This window comes from Halichoeres trimaculatus, unplaced genomic scaffold (assembly GCF_033239565.1).
Source record: "Halichoeres trimaculatus isolate MK-OKI-2021-1 unplaced genomic scaffold, fHalTri1.1 fHalTri1_scaffold_23, whole genome shotgun sequence".
Lineage (NCBI taxonomy): Eukaryota > Metazoa > Chordata > Actinopteri > Labriformes > Labridae > Halichoeres > Halichoeres trimaculatus.
Genome location: NW_027437201.1, coordinates 4,749,827 through 4,764,234, shown reverse-complemented (window position 1 = coordinate 4,764,234; position 14,408 = coordinate 4,749,827). Strand labels below are relative to the sequence as shown.

The following is a 14,408-nucleotide window of genomic DNA, read 5'->3' as shown; positions in this document are numbered from 1 at the left end:
ATAGAATTCTTTGCAGCTTTCTGCCATAAAACCCACTTTGCTGAACTTGCAATTACAGCATTAGAAGCCGCCTCAGTTCCAGTAGATGACCCTTATAAAACACCTAAGTCTGAACTCTGTTACACCGCTGTGTCAATCTGCCAAGGAGGCTTTTGATTTGAAGACACGACCTCCGCTGTTGTCTCCTGCAATTAATCTTTATGGAAGTGATTAAAGGGCTTTAGATAATTACATGTCAAGATGATGTAGCCAACCACCCGGGTCAGTCAAGAAAGCCGCTATAGCTCTGTGGAGGGCTGTTTCTCTTTTTTTTTCTTCTTTAACAAAAGTGGCTTCACTCCTGCTGCTGAAGAAGTGGATATAAGAGGGCCTGAGGCGATATAGATTATTGGTTCTGTAAGCAATAGGCTTCCTTAATGTCATCACATAAGTAGCTGATGGGAATAGCTAAACAGATGCACTCATGTTCCAAAAGCATGTGCGGGTATGGAGGGATGATGTGGCTGCTGAAAAGGGGGCAGTTATCTCTAACAGGGTGGGGGAATGAGTGCCTTATTTCTGCAGTGCTCTGGAATGAGAGCTAATCAGAGCGCGCTGGTGGTTTACATAGCGTCTTCTTTGTTCTGGTGGGGTTTTTTTCTCGTGGAGAAGCGCGGGGGTTTGCGGGGATATTGAGTGGAATTGATGTTTTTATGTGCGTGCAGGGGAGGGAGGGATGACTAATGACCTGTCAGAGGTAGATTTCCTGGCAGAGATATAAAAACCAGCATGACGTGGACATGGCAAATGACATAATCAAGTCTTTCCCTGTAAGAGATGCAATCGTGGAGGCATAATGCAAACGTCTGGTGTTTTCGAGGGGTTCATTTTCAGTCGTTCGAGGACCTCTCATATTAGCTGGGGTGTAATGTCTAGTCACTGAATGATAGAATGCACACATTTCTATGCAGATTGCTACTGAAGGGCAAAGAGGTATTAAAGGGCATGGAGAGGAATAAGGTATGTGTGTGTGAGGGGGAGAGCTGGCCTGTTTGGTGGAGGTCTTCCAGGTGACAGCACCATGTTTCTACGGCTATTCAGTCTCAAATGATTCCCCTGATGTGCTGCCATTTCTGTGATTTAGGTGCTCGGCCAGCATTACGATGAAAGAAAGGAAATGTACACGTGTGTGTGTGTGAGCCAGTGAGTGTGTGAGGGTAGGACTCACACTGAGGGTGACGGAGGGAGCTGTGGTTCTTATATACTCTCTCTGCGGCCAGCTGGTGCCTACCTGGAAGCACAGGGTCAGGGATACTTTATCTTTCCAAAACATAAACCCCGGGCCTTGGCCGCCTGCATGCACGCACACACACACACTCACACACTCACACACACACACACACACAACGCTTGCAAAAGCAATGTCTCGCCTCAAGCCACAGTTTGTAAGAATAGTATATTACATACGATGTTACCCTGTAGACACTACTGTCCTGTTTGGTGTCTTCTATCAAAGTGCACCTCAGCCCCAAAAAGAAAACAAAAAACACCTGATTTCAAGGTTTTGAAACAGGTTTGGCTCAAGTGTTCAGATTATGTCTTGAAAAAATGATGTTTATCTTTAAATTTTTGCAAAAACAACACTATTTCAAAACATTTTCACCATGTGTTTATCGGCATCGACGTGAATTCCATTCCACTGTATTTGGCTTTATTTGGCACATTTTCAAACATGATCACCTGGGGTATGATGGGATATTTGTCTGATCTTATGGAGGAATTTTACAGCTATTTCAATTAAGAAGACAAAAAACCTTTAATCAACTGTCACTGGGAAAAAAAAAATGAAAAAGTGAGACTTTTATTTTGAAATTTAGACCACAGCTCATGCATGTCTTGACCGAGGTGTTGTGACAAAGAGGCAACATCCAGTTTAGAAAAATAAAGCCTATATGGAAGTGCTTAAAGTTGCTGTTCATGGAGATCCGTATGAGGCTGGCTGCAGAAAGACCAGAAACCATGTACACACCAAGCCAAAAAAAAAAGTTTTTTCCAGTATTAAAAACGTGTTTTCAGCCTGGTTCAAAAAAAACAGCAAAAAACACTAATTTTGCACACACTCTGTGAGGGTTAGGGATGGAAACCGAAATAGGTACTTTTGTGGGTACAAACCGGATTCTGTCTGGGTACCGATTCATGTAAAATCAAATGGTACCATGTTTAGATACCTAAATGCATCATTGTGACTGTGAGGTAGTGGAAGAGTAGGAGATTTTCCGTGCTGGACATGAACACAGCATTGCAAGGTTATACCTTGAAGAATTAATATGTTAAATTGAGAAAGAAAAATCACATTTTATTATTAAACTAATTCATATTTTTAACACATGAACACACAAAAGTACCAAAAATTGGTACCGTTGAGTACCGGTACCGATTGCCAGGTACCGGGCATCGGTACCGTATCGTTTAAGATGTGGAAGGCACCCATCCCTAGCTAGGGTGAATTTTTTTCTAACTCCGCAGTTTACAGCATATCAGGATCATCTGGCCAATCAGACACACAGCTCAGGTCACATGACTGACGGTTGCCCTATAGCTGTTAGACAGGAAGCTCAAAGCCTGTGTCATATCCAATATGGCTGCGTCCGCTGATTGGCTTCATTTCACTGTATCAGGAACAGACGATTTACGCAGCTATGTCCATATTTCATACAGTCTTTGGTTGTGACCAGCTTCATGTGACTATCAAAGATGGTTTTCGGGAGTTTTCAGCAAAGAAAGTCATCACAGACGCCATATTTTGAACATATTTCATCATCCATGTTAAATTTCCTATTTTACACGATCACTCGTGCATTTCTGTGACCAGAAAGCAAACATTGAATCATCCTGGCTCTGAAATCAAAGATAGAAGTATGAAACTTGTCTAAGGTGTATTTCGTGGTCCAAAGACTGTTTTTCTGTGCTCCAGCAACGCCTTGTTTGCTCCTCAGACGTGTTTTGCTTCCCTCAGTAGGCAACAGTCTATATCCACTTAATGCTTGGATTAAATTTCCTCACAGCACCGTGGCTTCCCTGAGCCCTATTTAACTTGGTAAGCCTCATGATGATTATGGCACAAGCAGTCATTATCAAGGGGTGAAAACATGAACAAAAATGAGGGAAAGGGAAGGAGGCGAAGGGTGAGAGGAGGGACACAAACCCTGCTGAAACGGATTGGCTGTGTTGCGAAGAGTATTTGTTTTAGGCAGTAGCTGTGGCTCGGTGCCAAGCTGCCAGACAGCTCCTAAGTTTCCAAGTCAGCAGTGCCCTTAAAAAAAAAAAAAAAAAAAAAAATGTCCCCCATTACAGCAGGGATGTAGAGATAATGTAGTGTGACACACGTTATGTACACTGGGTCTCGGCAAGAGGAGCTTCAGGGACACAGGTGTCATAAGAGCCATTAATCTGCTATTGTCACGTGTTATTGCAAATTAAAAGTAGCATGTTACACTTGGCAGCCATTGTTGCGGACACACAGAGTGGAGGGGGAGGTGTAGAGACCTCTGGAGATGGTGACCACGGCTGTCCGCAAAGTGACATATATTAGAATTTGCAATTCTGCAGAGAAAAGCTATTACCTCACAGATTAACATCCACCACCCCTCCATCCCCCCCGCTGCTTCTGACACTGTAGGCTCCAGAAAAAAAAAAAAAAAAAAAAAAACACAAAGGAGGAGCTGCTCCTCTCAGGCTGAAACAAGAAGTGTTCACACAGGATATGATGTTTAAGTACAAATCAACTCTTCTGGATGTTTTTGTTCACCGTCTTGTTATAAGTGAGCGTCTGAAGGGGGCTGAATTGACCCGAGCAGACGGCTTCACGGGGTCTTTTTGAGAGCATGTCCATGAAGTGTGGCCGCGCTTTCAGAGTCCTACCACACGCCTTTTCAGAGCAGCTCTCAAATTGACAATCAGACCTGTAGACGACTCTTAATTTCAGTCACTCTGATCGCTTTTCTCCCTTTGTGGTCGAGGCTTTCTTCGTGATTTATGAGAGAAACGCAGAGAGAGAAATTTCATGATAAGATGATCATCGTATATTTCAAAAAAGAAAAAAAAAAGCCAACAACAATAGCCAGTGGCAGTGAGAATGGATGTGATTCTGTGCTTCAGTGGTTGTTGAATTAATTATTTCTCCTCGCTGAGCATCGTGAGGACTGAGCTCGATGTGTGTGGATGGAGATGAGTGATGGAGCGGGCCGCCGTCACACCCTGCTCTGTGTATCAGCATCTGTTTTGGGGGAGAGGAGGAATCAACACAGGAACTCTGAGCGCAGCGGAGTGTCAGCACCTCCAGTGCAAACTCCCAATTAGACTAATAAAGCCTTTGAAAGCTCAGGAATAGCACAGTTAGCATGTTTCCAAAACGTCTGGAGGGTGATCAGACACGGGGCTGATGCTAACTGACATCCTAACGGTTTAAACTCACAAAAAGGCAGAAAACAAGCTCAACATTTAGAGGTTTTCTCCTTTTTATGCTAAAAAGACGTCACAGAAAGGTGAGAAAAAGCTGTACTGTGCTTTCAAGAGGCTGCCAAAAGAGAAAATTTGCACCTTTTTGTTTTTCTGATCATCAACAACTTTCCATTAACCTATTTTCTAATCTCCTCCAGCAGCGATCGCAGATCTGTTCAGGCGCACACAGGAAAAAAACAGTATTTCATTTATGTTTACATAATCCAAACACTCAATTAGAGAAACCAAAATGAGTCTGAGTTCATCCAATTTGTTTTAATTTCATTTCATTAACGGAGAATTGAATCAGGCGGGAAATTATAGAGGTGTGTTATTGTGGAATACACAACAACAGCGTGTTGAGGGAGCAAGCGCATATGTATGTTGACATGTTATTTAAACATGGAGCCAACCAAGAGGAGGGGGTTAAGCTCATTCTTTAAAGGGGGGGTTCATGACCTCAAGGTGCTAGCTTACTTTCCGTTAGCTTGAACACAAACTATTTCTTGAGGTAAAAAAGTTTGAAGTTGAGTTTGTAGATTTATTTTCAGTCCTCCTTCAGAGAAACGTCTTTTTACCTCTCAATCTGCTCGTCAGTCATGATAATTGTTCTGTTTTTGTTTGGCGCGCAGTCACTCAGACTCACTCCCACTCCCCTGAGTTACGTTGGCTGAAGCCTCCCGCCGGGGGTCGTGACCTCTGGGTGCCAAACCCACAGAGAGGACTCTGCTTTATAGAGCTGGTTATCTGATCTGATGGAGGCTGCTCCCTCGTTACCGGAGTGTTAATACAGAGGGATGTCAAGATGAATACACTCAACTCCAATCCCATGATCAATAAACCACCACAGAGCGGGACAAGCGTGTAACGCACCAACAAAGCCACTGTGGTCAAACATTAGCATAATGGGCGCATTTGGAGATGTCCAAATATTGGAAGTGACTTCTTGGAGACACAAGGACGGCTTTTGGACGGTTAACTGGAGCTGAAAACTTTTTCAAAGGGGGAAATACTTTGGTTTGGTGTAAATCAGTTGTGATTTAAAGAGGGGGAAAACAGTTCAAGAGGGAAACAAAAAGTTTAAAAAGTAACGCCAAGGTTATCTGACTACAACAGCCAAATATTGACTCATCTGATCTTTCTATTATGCTGATTAAACTCTAATTTGTGTGAGTAAATACCACTGTGTCATGTCTCCTGCTGAGTTTAAACAAGGCCAAAACTGTTTCCTGTGAAATAATCACAATTCCTTTAAGTTGGGAAGGAAAATCTAATCCAATTTAGCCTTAAAATGACAGGGTGAAAAAAATAGAAATCAGCTGCTTCATCTACTTAAGTTTCAGTTTCGTTAAATGACTTTAATTTCAAAAGCATTTTGAAATTGTCAGAAAAATTTAATTTAAAAAATGAAAATCTTCCAAGAATTCAAACTAATGTTCAAAAAGAGATTAAAAAATGTCAGATTTTATTTTATTTTTTTAATTTGGGCAAAAATTATAATTTCAGAAAAATAAGCAGAGGCTGACCGGCGAAAGCGTCATTCAAAAGTATGAGCCTAAACCAGCTATTAGAAACAACCACACGGTTTGGATAAATTAATTATTGCATCATCAATGTTAGAGATTGGTGCTCAAAGTTACTTTAATAGAAGTTTCCCAGCCTTGTTTAAGTCATATATACATAAAGCGGACTAATCATCATCTCAAACATCCGATACGTCACCAGAATCACCTCCATCCTTCCTGATTTGCCAGGTGGGAGTCTGTATCTGGGAGCACAGCTGGGACTGTCCTCACCCTGAGTGGGAGGCAGAGTGTGTAGGTTGACCCAGGATGGTTTGTCTTGTGCGTGGGAAGTGTATTCCTCAGTGGTGAATGACAAATATGTTGGTGGTGGTGGTGTTGGGGTGTGGGGGGTATTGATCAGGTGCTGAGGCTCAGGCCTGCTGATGGATAGTAATTAATGACTCTATTTGCACCAGTAGCAAAGAGAACAATTGAGTTTGATAAAGTGACAAGAGGCAGCGATGCTAGGTTAGGGCTGGGAGAGAAACATGAAGAATATTTACCAGGACTGGAGGAAACGTTCAGCTGCTGTCCTTTTAGGTACGTTTACCATGAGACGTGGAAGCAGCTTTCCCAAGAGTACCAACAATTTCAAACCTCTCCAAACACTGTGGTTGTTATGTAAAAGTAAAGATTCAAAGGTAGCATAAAAATGAGTACATTTGTGTTTTGTAGATTATTTCTCAATGAGCTGTTTGGCATTGACAGTGAAGATTTGGCAAATGTTTCATGGCCACGTCCCACACACTCAGCTCTGCTGCTCATCACACCCACTCATGATCCTAACAAATGTGGCTTCGTTCAAAAGAGGAATAAACCAGCTTCCCAATTATTTAACATTTATTACCAAGAATCATTGCTGTCTGGAGGCATAAGAAGGAATGAAGTATTAGATCATCCAGTTCATTTGTCTGAAATTTGTAGCTCTAATTTTCTATCCTGAAAGAATAAACTCATACAGAGTGAAGAGTGATTGGTTATACTTGATTCATTTACATCGGACTAATCAAATTCCTTCATTTGGAAATGGGCGGGATCAGTACAGCAAAAGAAGCTCTTCTTCAGCTTCCAACTGTCTTAACCGCTCCAAACAAGCCTGGAGATTTTTACTAAAACAGTCATGGAGAAAACTGGTCACATGGTCTAGAAGCCCTTCCCCTTGCAGCTCGTAACAAGCGGTTTCACGCTCCGTAGTTTTCCCCTCCTCCTTATGTTTTAGCTGGTTGGCTTCTGTGTTATTGAGGAAGGGACTAGGAGTGGGAGAATTTTTTTTCTTAAATATAAATCTTTCATTTCAGTCTTTGTTATTAGCTGGGAAAAAAAAGTGACTGCTTTTCTCTAACATGATGTCAGATCTCCTGAAAAAAATCCTAAAAACTGACTCATGTGAAGTGCATTTTGGGGGAAAATATGGGCCCTGATATAGTCTGTAGACATCACCATCATCAGTTAACTTGTTCTCATAGCCTGGTGTTAAAAAATCTAAAAATAGAAAAAATGGGAAATGTAAAAAAAATGCACTTTCAATCAAAATTGGCGCCCAAAAAATCGGAAGAACATATTGTCCCAGCTCAAGAAGAGACTTATTATTATGGCGTCACTAACGTCTTCCAGTGGTGCCAGTATGAAATCTTGCAGTAGTTGCGATAACTCTGGGAGGGTTAGACCCTTGCAGGCTTTGCGTTTTGTATCAGAGTCTGAACTGAACTGTTGGAAGATTATTGACATAACTTAGTGAAGAACCTGAAAATGTTGGGGGGGGGGGGGGGGGGGGGGGGGGGGGGTTGTTGTTTTTTCTTTGATGGAGGAAAATTTTGTGTTTCATTTATACATTTTTTTAAACTAATTTTGAAAATTATTTTGTATGTGTGGGTTTGTTTTTTATTTATTATTTTTGTTTTTAACAGAACAAATTTTGGTATTTTTGTTCCCTCCGTTTGCTGTAAGCTTTTTAAATTTAATACTTTTACACCCTTTGTGCTGGTTTAAGTTAACGTGACAAAACGAGAAACAATCTACTAACTGACTTTTACCAGGTTAAACTCTGTGATTAAACCCCGGATGTAATAACGACCCAAAATGTAACAAAAGTGCTGAACTTGAAATTTAATAAGAATAATGTTATAAAACCCAAAATGTAATGACACTGAGCCCAAAGTGAAACATGTAACAACTTGTTATATTTTAGGTCAGTTATCACATCGTTTTAATTTTTTTTTTTGTTACATTATTAACCATTTTGGGTTTTATCACATTTTTTTATTACGTTTGGGTTGTCTAACATGCCTTCTAGAAACAGGAAATGAATTGAATGAATGAATCCAGACTCATTCAAGGCAAGGCAAGGCAAGTTTATATGTAGAGCACGATTTATACACAAGGCAGTTCAAAGTTCACAAGAGTCAACTGATTTGGTGATGCTAGGCTATATCTAAAAGTTTTATGAATTAAAAAAAAACATTTGAGAAGTAAATTAATGTGATGCGCCAACCCAGTTCCTCAATTTGAAAATCAAGAATTTGTTTCCACCAAACATGAGTCTGTTTACCTCACTGTGTCAGGGTCTTTTAATGTGAGGTAACATAAGGGCAGGGACTTTCAGCACCCTTCAAAACGGATTATGTAATTTGTGATCAGCACCAGTAGTGATGATGTCTATCAGAACAGTTATCACCTGAAAATGTCCTGCAGTCCAGGCACACTAGAAACAGAAAAAAGGTAACATGATATTGTTAGTAACTCATGACTGATTTGTTGCTTCACATTTTTGCAGCTATCAGCCCAATTCAAAATGTGCCCCCACACACACACACACTCAGACACACACACACACACACACACACACACACACACACACACACACACACACACACTTTTATGGCTCCTTCACAGGAGAGTGGGGTTCATCCTCTGGCCTCAGCCTGTGAAAAAAGGTCAAGCAGCAGAATAGAATGGCAATAACCCTCCCAAATGGTACTATCACACAGACATGATTGATCAATTGAATTCCATGGCAGAGAAAAATGTGGGATTAAGTAGAGTATTATACGCACAATGAGTTGAGGCATGATGTTCATTTCAAGTTCATTTCAGCTCCCTCTCGCCACCAGATCAGGCAATCAATAGGGGCCTTGCATATCATATATCACCGCTCTCCCACTGAGGGGAGAACATAATCTGCCGCAAATTTAGAATGACAGATTTGTAAGGGGGCTGAAGGAGGAGACCTACAGACACTGCAGCCAGAAGGTGGAGGTGGAGGTGGAGGTGGGTTTGAGGAGGGGGCTGGAGGATGGCGTGTAAAGCGGCACACGCAGTGACAACAGGAGAAGCGAAGGCATCCCTCTCCCAACAGTGGGGTAATCAGGTCAGGAGTCGGGAGAAGATTCCTGTGTTTGGAGAGCGGGATGATTGAACTAGACTGTACGCTTTTATTCAGCCTCTTGTCCTCCGCCCGCTGTTTCCAAATGGAACCGCACGCTCGCAGAGAATAAAAGCAGAATTGAATTGTTGAAGGGGAAATTGTGCTTTTTAAGAAAAACTGCCTTTGATTCCAGCAAGGGGAGGAGAAAAAAATCCTCTGGCTGGGGTGAAAAAAACGCTGCTGTAATGGGCTAGCGGCTGCTTTCATTAGCACACATGCTTGCCACAACATGTATATATTTGCAAGTGATGGTAATCCATCAATTACCAGAGGGCTTTCAGATCATGATGTTGCTACTGTCAAAGAGGGGGGGTGGAGGGAAAAGCCTGTGTGATGTAGCTAGTGGCTCCCTACAGCTATTAAGAATAGGAAAAACCTGCACTCCATCTTTCTCTGTGCTCCCACTGAGGTGTTAGAGAAAAAAAAAACACATGAGGAGAATTTAAAGTGTGTGGCTTGAAGTCAAGGCCAGCTTCCAGGGGTCAGTGTCTCGATTGTTGCTCTCTCTTCTTGTAGATGGTTCAGATGGTTCTGGCCCAAACAGTGATTCTCAGGGTAGTGTGGAGAGTTTACGGAAACACCTTAGGGCCGACGCCTTCACCCAGCAGCAGCTGGAAGCGCTGGACCGGGTCTTTGAACGCCCCTCGTACCCTGACGTCTTCCCTACATCGGAGCACATCAAACCGGAACAGGTGAGTCCTGCCGCTCACACACACTGAACACACATTGCACACACACTTTTTTGTCACAAATACTCCCAAACCATGCAGAAACTAAAGCTAATTAAAGACACGTGAGGCGACCGAGGTGTGGATTACATGTATAATGCTGCAGGGATCACCAGGAGAACTCCCACACGTTATTGATTTTGTGATGAAAAACACATTCCTTGTATCCCCTATAATTGAGAATAACAGTAAGGCAACATGAAATTAATCGATACGTGCATTTTTCTTCATTTTGCCGTGTTTTTCCTCTGCTGCTTCTTGCTTTTGTTGTTTACTTCCTGCTCCTGTGAGGTGTGCTGACGCCTGACGCCATCTTTCAGGCTGCGTTTATGCATTCCTGATGCTGAAACTGTGTATTCCTTCTCACCATCCATCCTCATTTTAAAAATTAAGAGGCGTTTGGAGAACAGCCACCCCCATGCAGAAAACGACAGCTAGAAAGCAGGGCTTATTAAAAGCTCTGGGCTTATTACAATGGATAACCTTTATTTACTTTCATTATACTATTAAACAACAAGAGACTATTAATTTCTCCCACCAAACTACAAGTCGGACCCATAAAGCAAAAGCAGTCGCCTTAATTGAGTTCATTTTAATTTCTCTCCAATCGGGGCGAATTACGCAGGTGATAAATCAGTGGGACAGGCCTCACCTCCAGAAGAGGGCCTAATTTGCAGCTAATTACAAAACTGATTTCTACTGGAAGATCAATACCAAAACGAATTGGAAATGACTTGCAATCACAAAGAGCGTCAGGGAGAGTATTAAAAGGCAGAGGGGAAAAGGGGGTTGGACTTAAAAAAGGGGGCGAGTAAGGAGAAAAAGAGGCCAGGAACAGTCCAGAAAAATCAGCTTTAATTTAATGCAATATTAATCAGAGCACTTTCCCTTTTCACGGCGCCTCACGTTTTTTTCCCTCTCCTCTGGAAAATGTGGCCCTATTAGCCAGTGTCTGGGCTCTGTAGCGAGGCATTAAAAACCCATTCTGGAGATGCAAAACTCAATGGATTCACCCCTCCCACACTTCTGCTAGCCATTTGGTCATCCCTTTCAGACCTATCTTTTCAGTTTTCCCCCTTCTGCCCTTTATCTGCATGATAAAACGTCTGTTTGGCGTCTGAAGCCTCAGAGAATAGAGGAAAACATCCGACATTGTGCCAGTGAACAGTTGTAGCAGACAATTAGAGTTTATCGGTGATAGTGGCAGACAAGAGTGGGGTCACGGGCGTCCCCCCCTGTGGGAGCGCGGCCCACTGAGCCACTCAGGCTCACACTGGGCTCTGGACAAACATTGTCAACACTCAGACTCCGGAAGTCTCATCTCATTAAAAGGGAAAACCTCCCGACATCTGCCAGGAGAGTCTTTGAGAGGGTTTACAAAAGGAAACAAGATGAGGAAATAGGAGCTAGGAAAGATTACTTTTATGTTCACTGAAAAACAAACAAGTGTTGAGCTTTTTTTTTTAAGCTTTGTCCCAGTCACCTCAGCTAATCCATCGACTTGGCTGAGAAAACTTTTTACTGGAAGATTTGAGGAAACAATCCTGATTATTGTTGATTATCCTGAGTAAGCAGGTTGTTGTTTATGGACAGACGTTCAGGAACTGATGAAAAATATCAACAATGTTAGGAAGTCAGATTATTATTTGTCATTTTTTGTAATCAGTAATTTCTCTTTAAAAAGAGGTTGACCAATCAAAATCAGCTGATGTCTGAGGAGTTTGGTGATTGAAATTCAATAAATATGGTCTCTGTAAAAAATCATCTTTCTAGAGCCAAACCAAAAAGAGCTGATCATCTATGGCACATTTCTTTCTTTCCTTTGTTTTTCTTTCTTTCTTTCTTTCTTTCTTTCTTTCTTTCTTTCTTTCTTTCTTTCTTTCTTTCTTTCTTTCTTTCTATAGATCCTCCTTTCTTCATGCCTTCCTTAAATACTTTCTTTCTTCCTTCCATCCTTAATTTCTTTCCTAACTGTTCCTTCTTCCATCTTTCTTTCATTCCTTCTCTCTTCCTTGTTTCCTTCTTAAATCCCTTTCTTCTTTTTCTTACCTTCCTATATCTTTCCTTTTTCCTTCCTTTTATTTTTTTCTTTTTTTCCCTCCACTTCTGCTTTCCCCCTTTTCCCCTTTCTTTTCCTGTTCTTCCTTCTCTTTCTCCTTCTTCCCTTGTTTTTCTTTGTGTTCTCTCTTTTTTGTTCCTTTTTCCATTTTTGTCACTTTCATTCCTTTCCTTCTTACCTTTACTTTTTATTCCTCAATCCTTTTTTTCTTTACCCCTTGCTTTTTACTTTCCCTTTCCCTTATTTGCTTTCCTTTTTTCCTTATTTGGTTTCCTTCTATCTTTCCTTTTTTCTTTATTTGCTTTCCTTATATCTCTCCTTTTCCTTATTTGCTTTCTTTCAATATTTATTTTTTCCTTGTTTACTTTCTTTCTATCTTTCTCTTTGTCCTTTGTTCATTTTTTCTTTTTTCTCACTTTAATTCTTTCCTTCTTTCTTTTTTACTTCCCTTGTTGTATTCCTTCTTTCTTTCATTTTAACCTTTTTCCTCACCTTTTCCTCTTCTGTTTTATTTTTTTTATTTTTGTCTTGATTAAATGAAGATCTGGCCTCTTGAACATTCAAACACTTCACACAAACATCTGTTATAGTATAGTTTGATATTTTTTTTTATCTCAATCAGGACTTTACCAAAATGTCTATAGAGAACCCTAGAGCTCCAGGTATTGGTACCCAAGTAACTGGTATCAAACTGTTGTTGATAGAAACATCCTTAAAGTAAAAAACCTTCCGGTTATTTTTCAGAATGATTCTGTAAGGGATTAATGTTTGTTTTCACTGCACTACTTCAGGTAAATTTTGCTCGTAGTTTGTTAGGATGAAAGTTCAGAGGTAGAAATCTCAGACATCAGCTCGTGAAACCAAAGTTCTCTGAATCTCTTGAAGCTGCTGTGAGATCTTTAATGAACACGGTCGAGCATCCAGACCAACAGACTTGACTCGTACAAATGTTTCCATTGAGAGAAAAGATGTAATGAAATTTAAAGATGGTGTTTTAGGCGTCAAATTAAAGCAAAAAGGCAAAAAGAAGGTGGATGGTGTCCCTCCAACAGGCCACATGGTGTGCCGCTAACAAAGCAGAACTGCTTTCTCCCTTGGCTGATCAGGGGTAACACTGGAGTCAGGCACAAAGGGCCAGCTGACGCCTTGGCTTTTCACTCATCTCAAAATCCCACTTCCTCTCAGACAATACCAAAATACATTCATGATATGCTTGAACTGCCACCCTGCAGCTTGAACACACACACACAGACACACAGGACACACAGGACACACACACAATGCTCTCATACAAATTTATACTCGCGCAGGCCTGTGTGGAGCGCTTCATGGAGGAGGAGAAGGGAGGATTTCCATCTAGGTATTGTTTGGTTGTGTAATGATTCAACTGTCCTTTTCCCAGGCTAATGAGTACGCGCTCCCTGGCCTGAATTCCAGCCTGGACGAAGTCAAGCCCAGTTTATCCTCTAGCGCCAACCCAGACCTGGGCCCCAGCGTGTCGCAAAGCTACCCTGTAGGTAAGATCAAGTGCTGCTCAGTCCGCCTTTATGCTGCCGAGCCACAGCTTCAGCTGAGGGGGTTTGATTCCTATCACTGTAAAAGAGAAACAACCATTGTGCAATTGACCAAGAAAGCAAAATATGAACTGTGTGAAAATAAAAAGCAAAAGCAAAAAGTTAAGTGTGCAGACTTTTTTAATACCATTTCACTCTGAGCTGAAAAGGTGGTAGGATGATGCGATGAGAGCTGAGCAGCTGTCCTCAGTCTGCGTTTTGCTGAGCCAGCAGGCCGGTAAGAGAGATTGTGGGGTGTGATGGGGGCGGAGGGGCTGTTCAGTCACCGCTGGACAAGGACCTTTGGGTGTCAGCACATCAGAACTATGACTGTGTATCAGAGCAAGGTCTCAGTGGAAAAAAAAAAAAGGGCCACCATGCAGGACGGACTGCTTGTCGGCTGCTGTGTTGCCCCTGTGATTTGTTCGCAGGCAGACAGTTTGTGTGTCTCAAAGCACGAGTAATGTGCCTCGGTAAATACGCTCTGGCATTTCTGCCGCCTGACTCTAACACCGTGATCATTTATTTCACCCTCCTATCTCTCTCCTCTCCTCTCCCTGTCACAGTTAATGACTGCCTGGTTAATTGAAATATTGTTTC

General features: G+C 41.7%; 1 protein-coding gene across 4 annotated transcripts in view; it reads left to right on the top strand.

Annotated features, from left to right (window-relative positions):
- pax2b (paired box 2b) overlaps positions 1-14,408 on the top strand; it is a 37,791-nt gene that overhangs the window by 9,284 nt on the left and 14,099 nt on the right. For all 4 annotated transcript variants that reach the window (XM_074663876.1, XM_074663878.1, XM_074663875.1 and 1 more), the window contains exons 6-7: positions 9,985-10,160; positions 13,658-13,772. In XM_074663876.1, the coding sequence (XP_074519977.1) occupies positions 9,985-10,160; positions 13,658-13,772 (291 nt within the window). The remainder of the gene's footprint in view (positions 1-9,984; positions 10,161-13,657; positions 13,773-14,408) is intronic.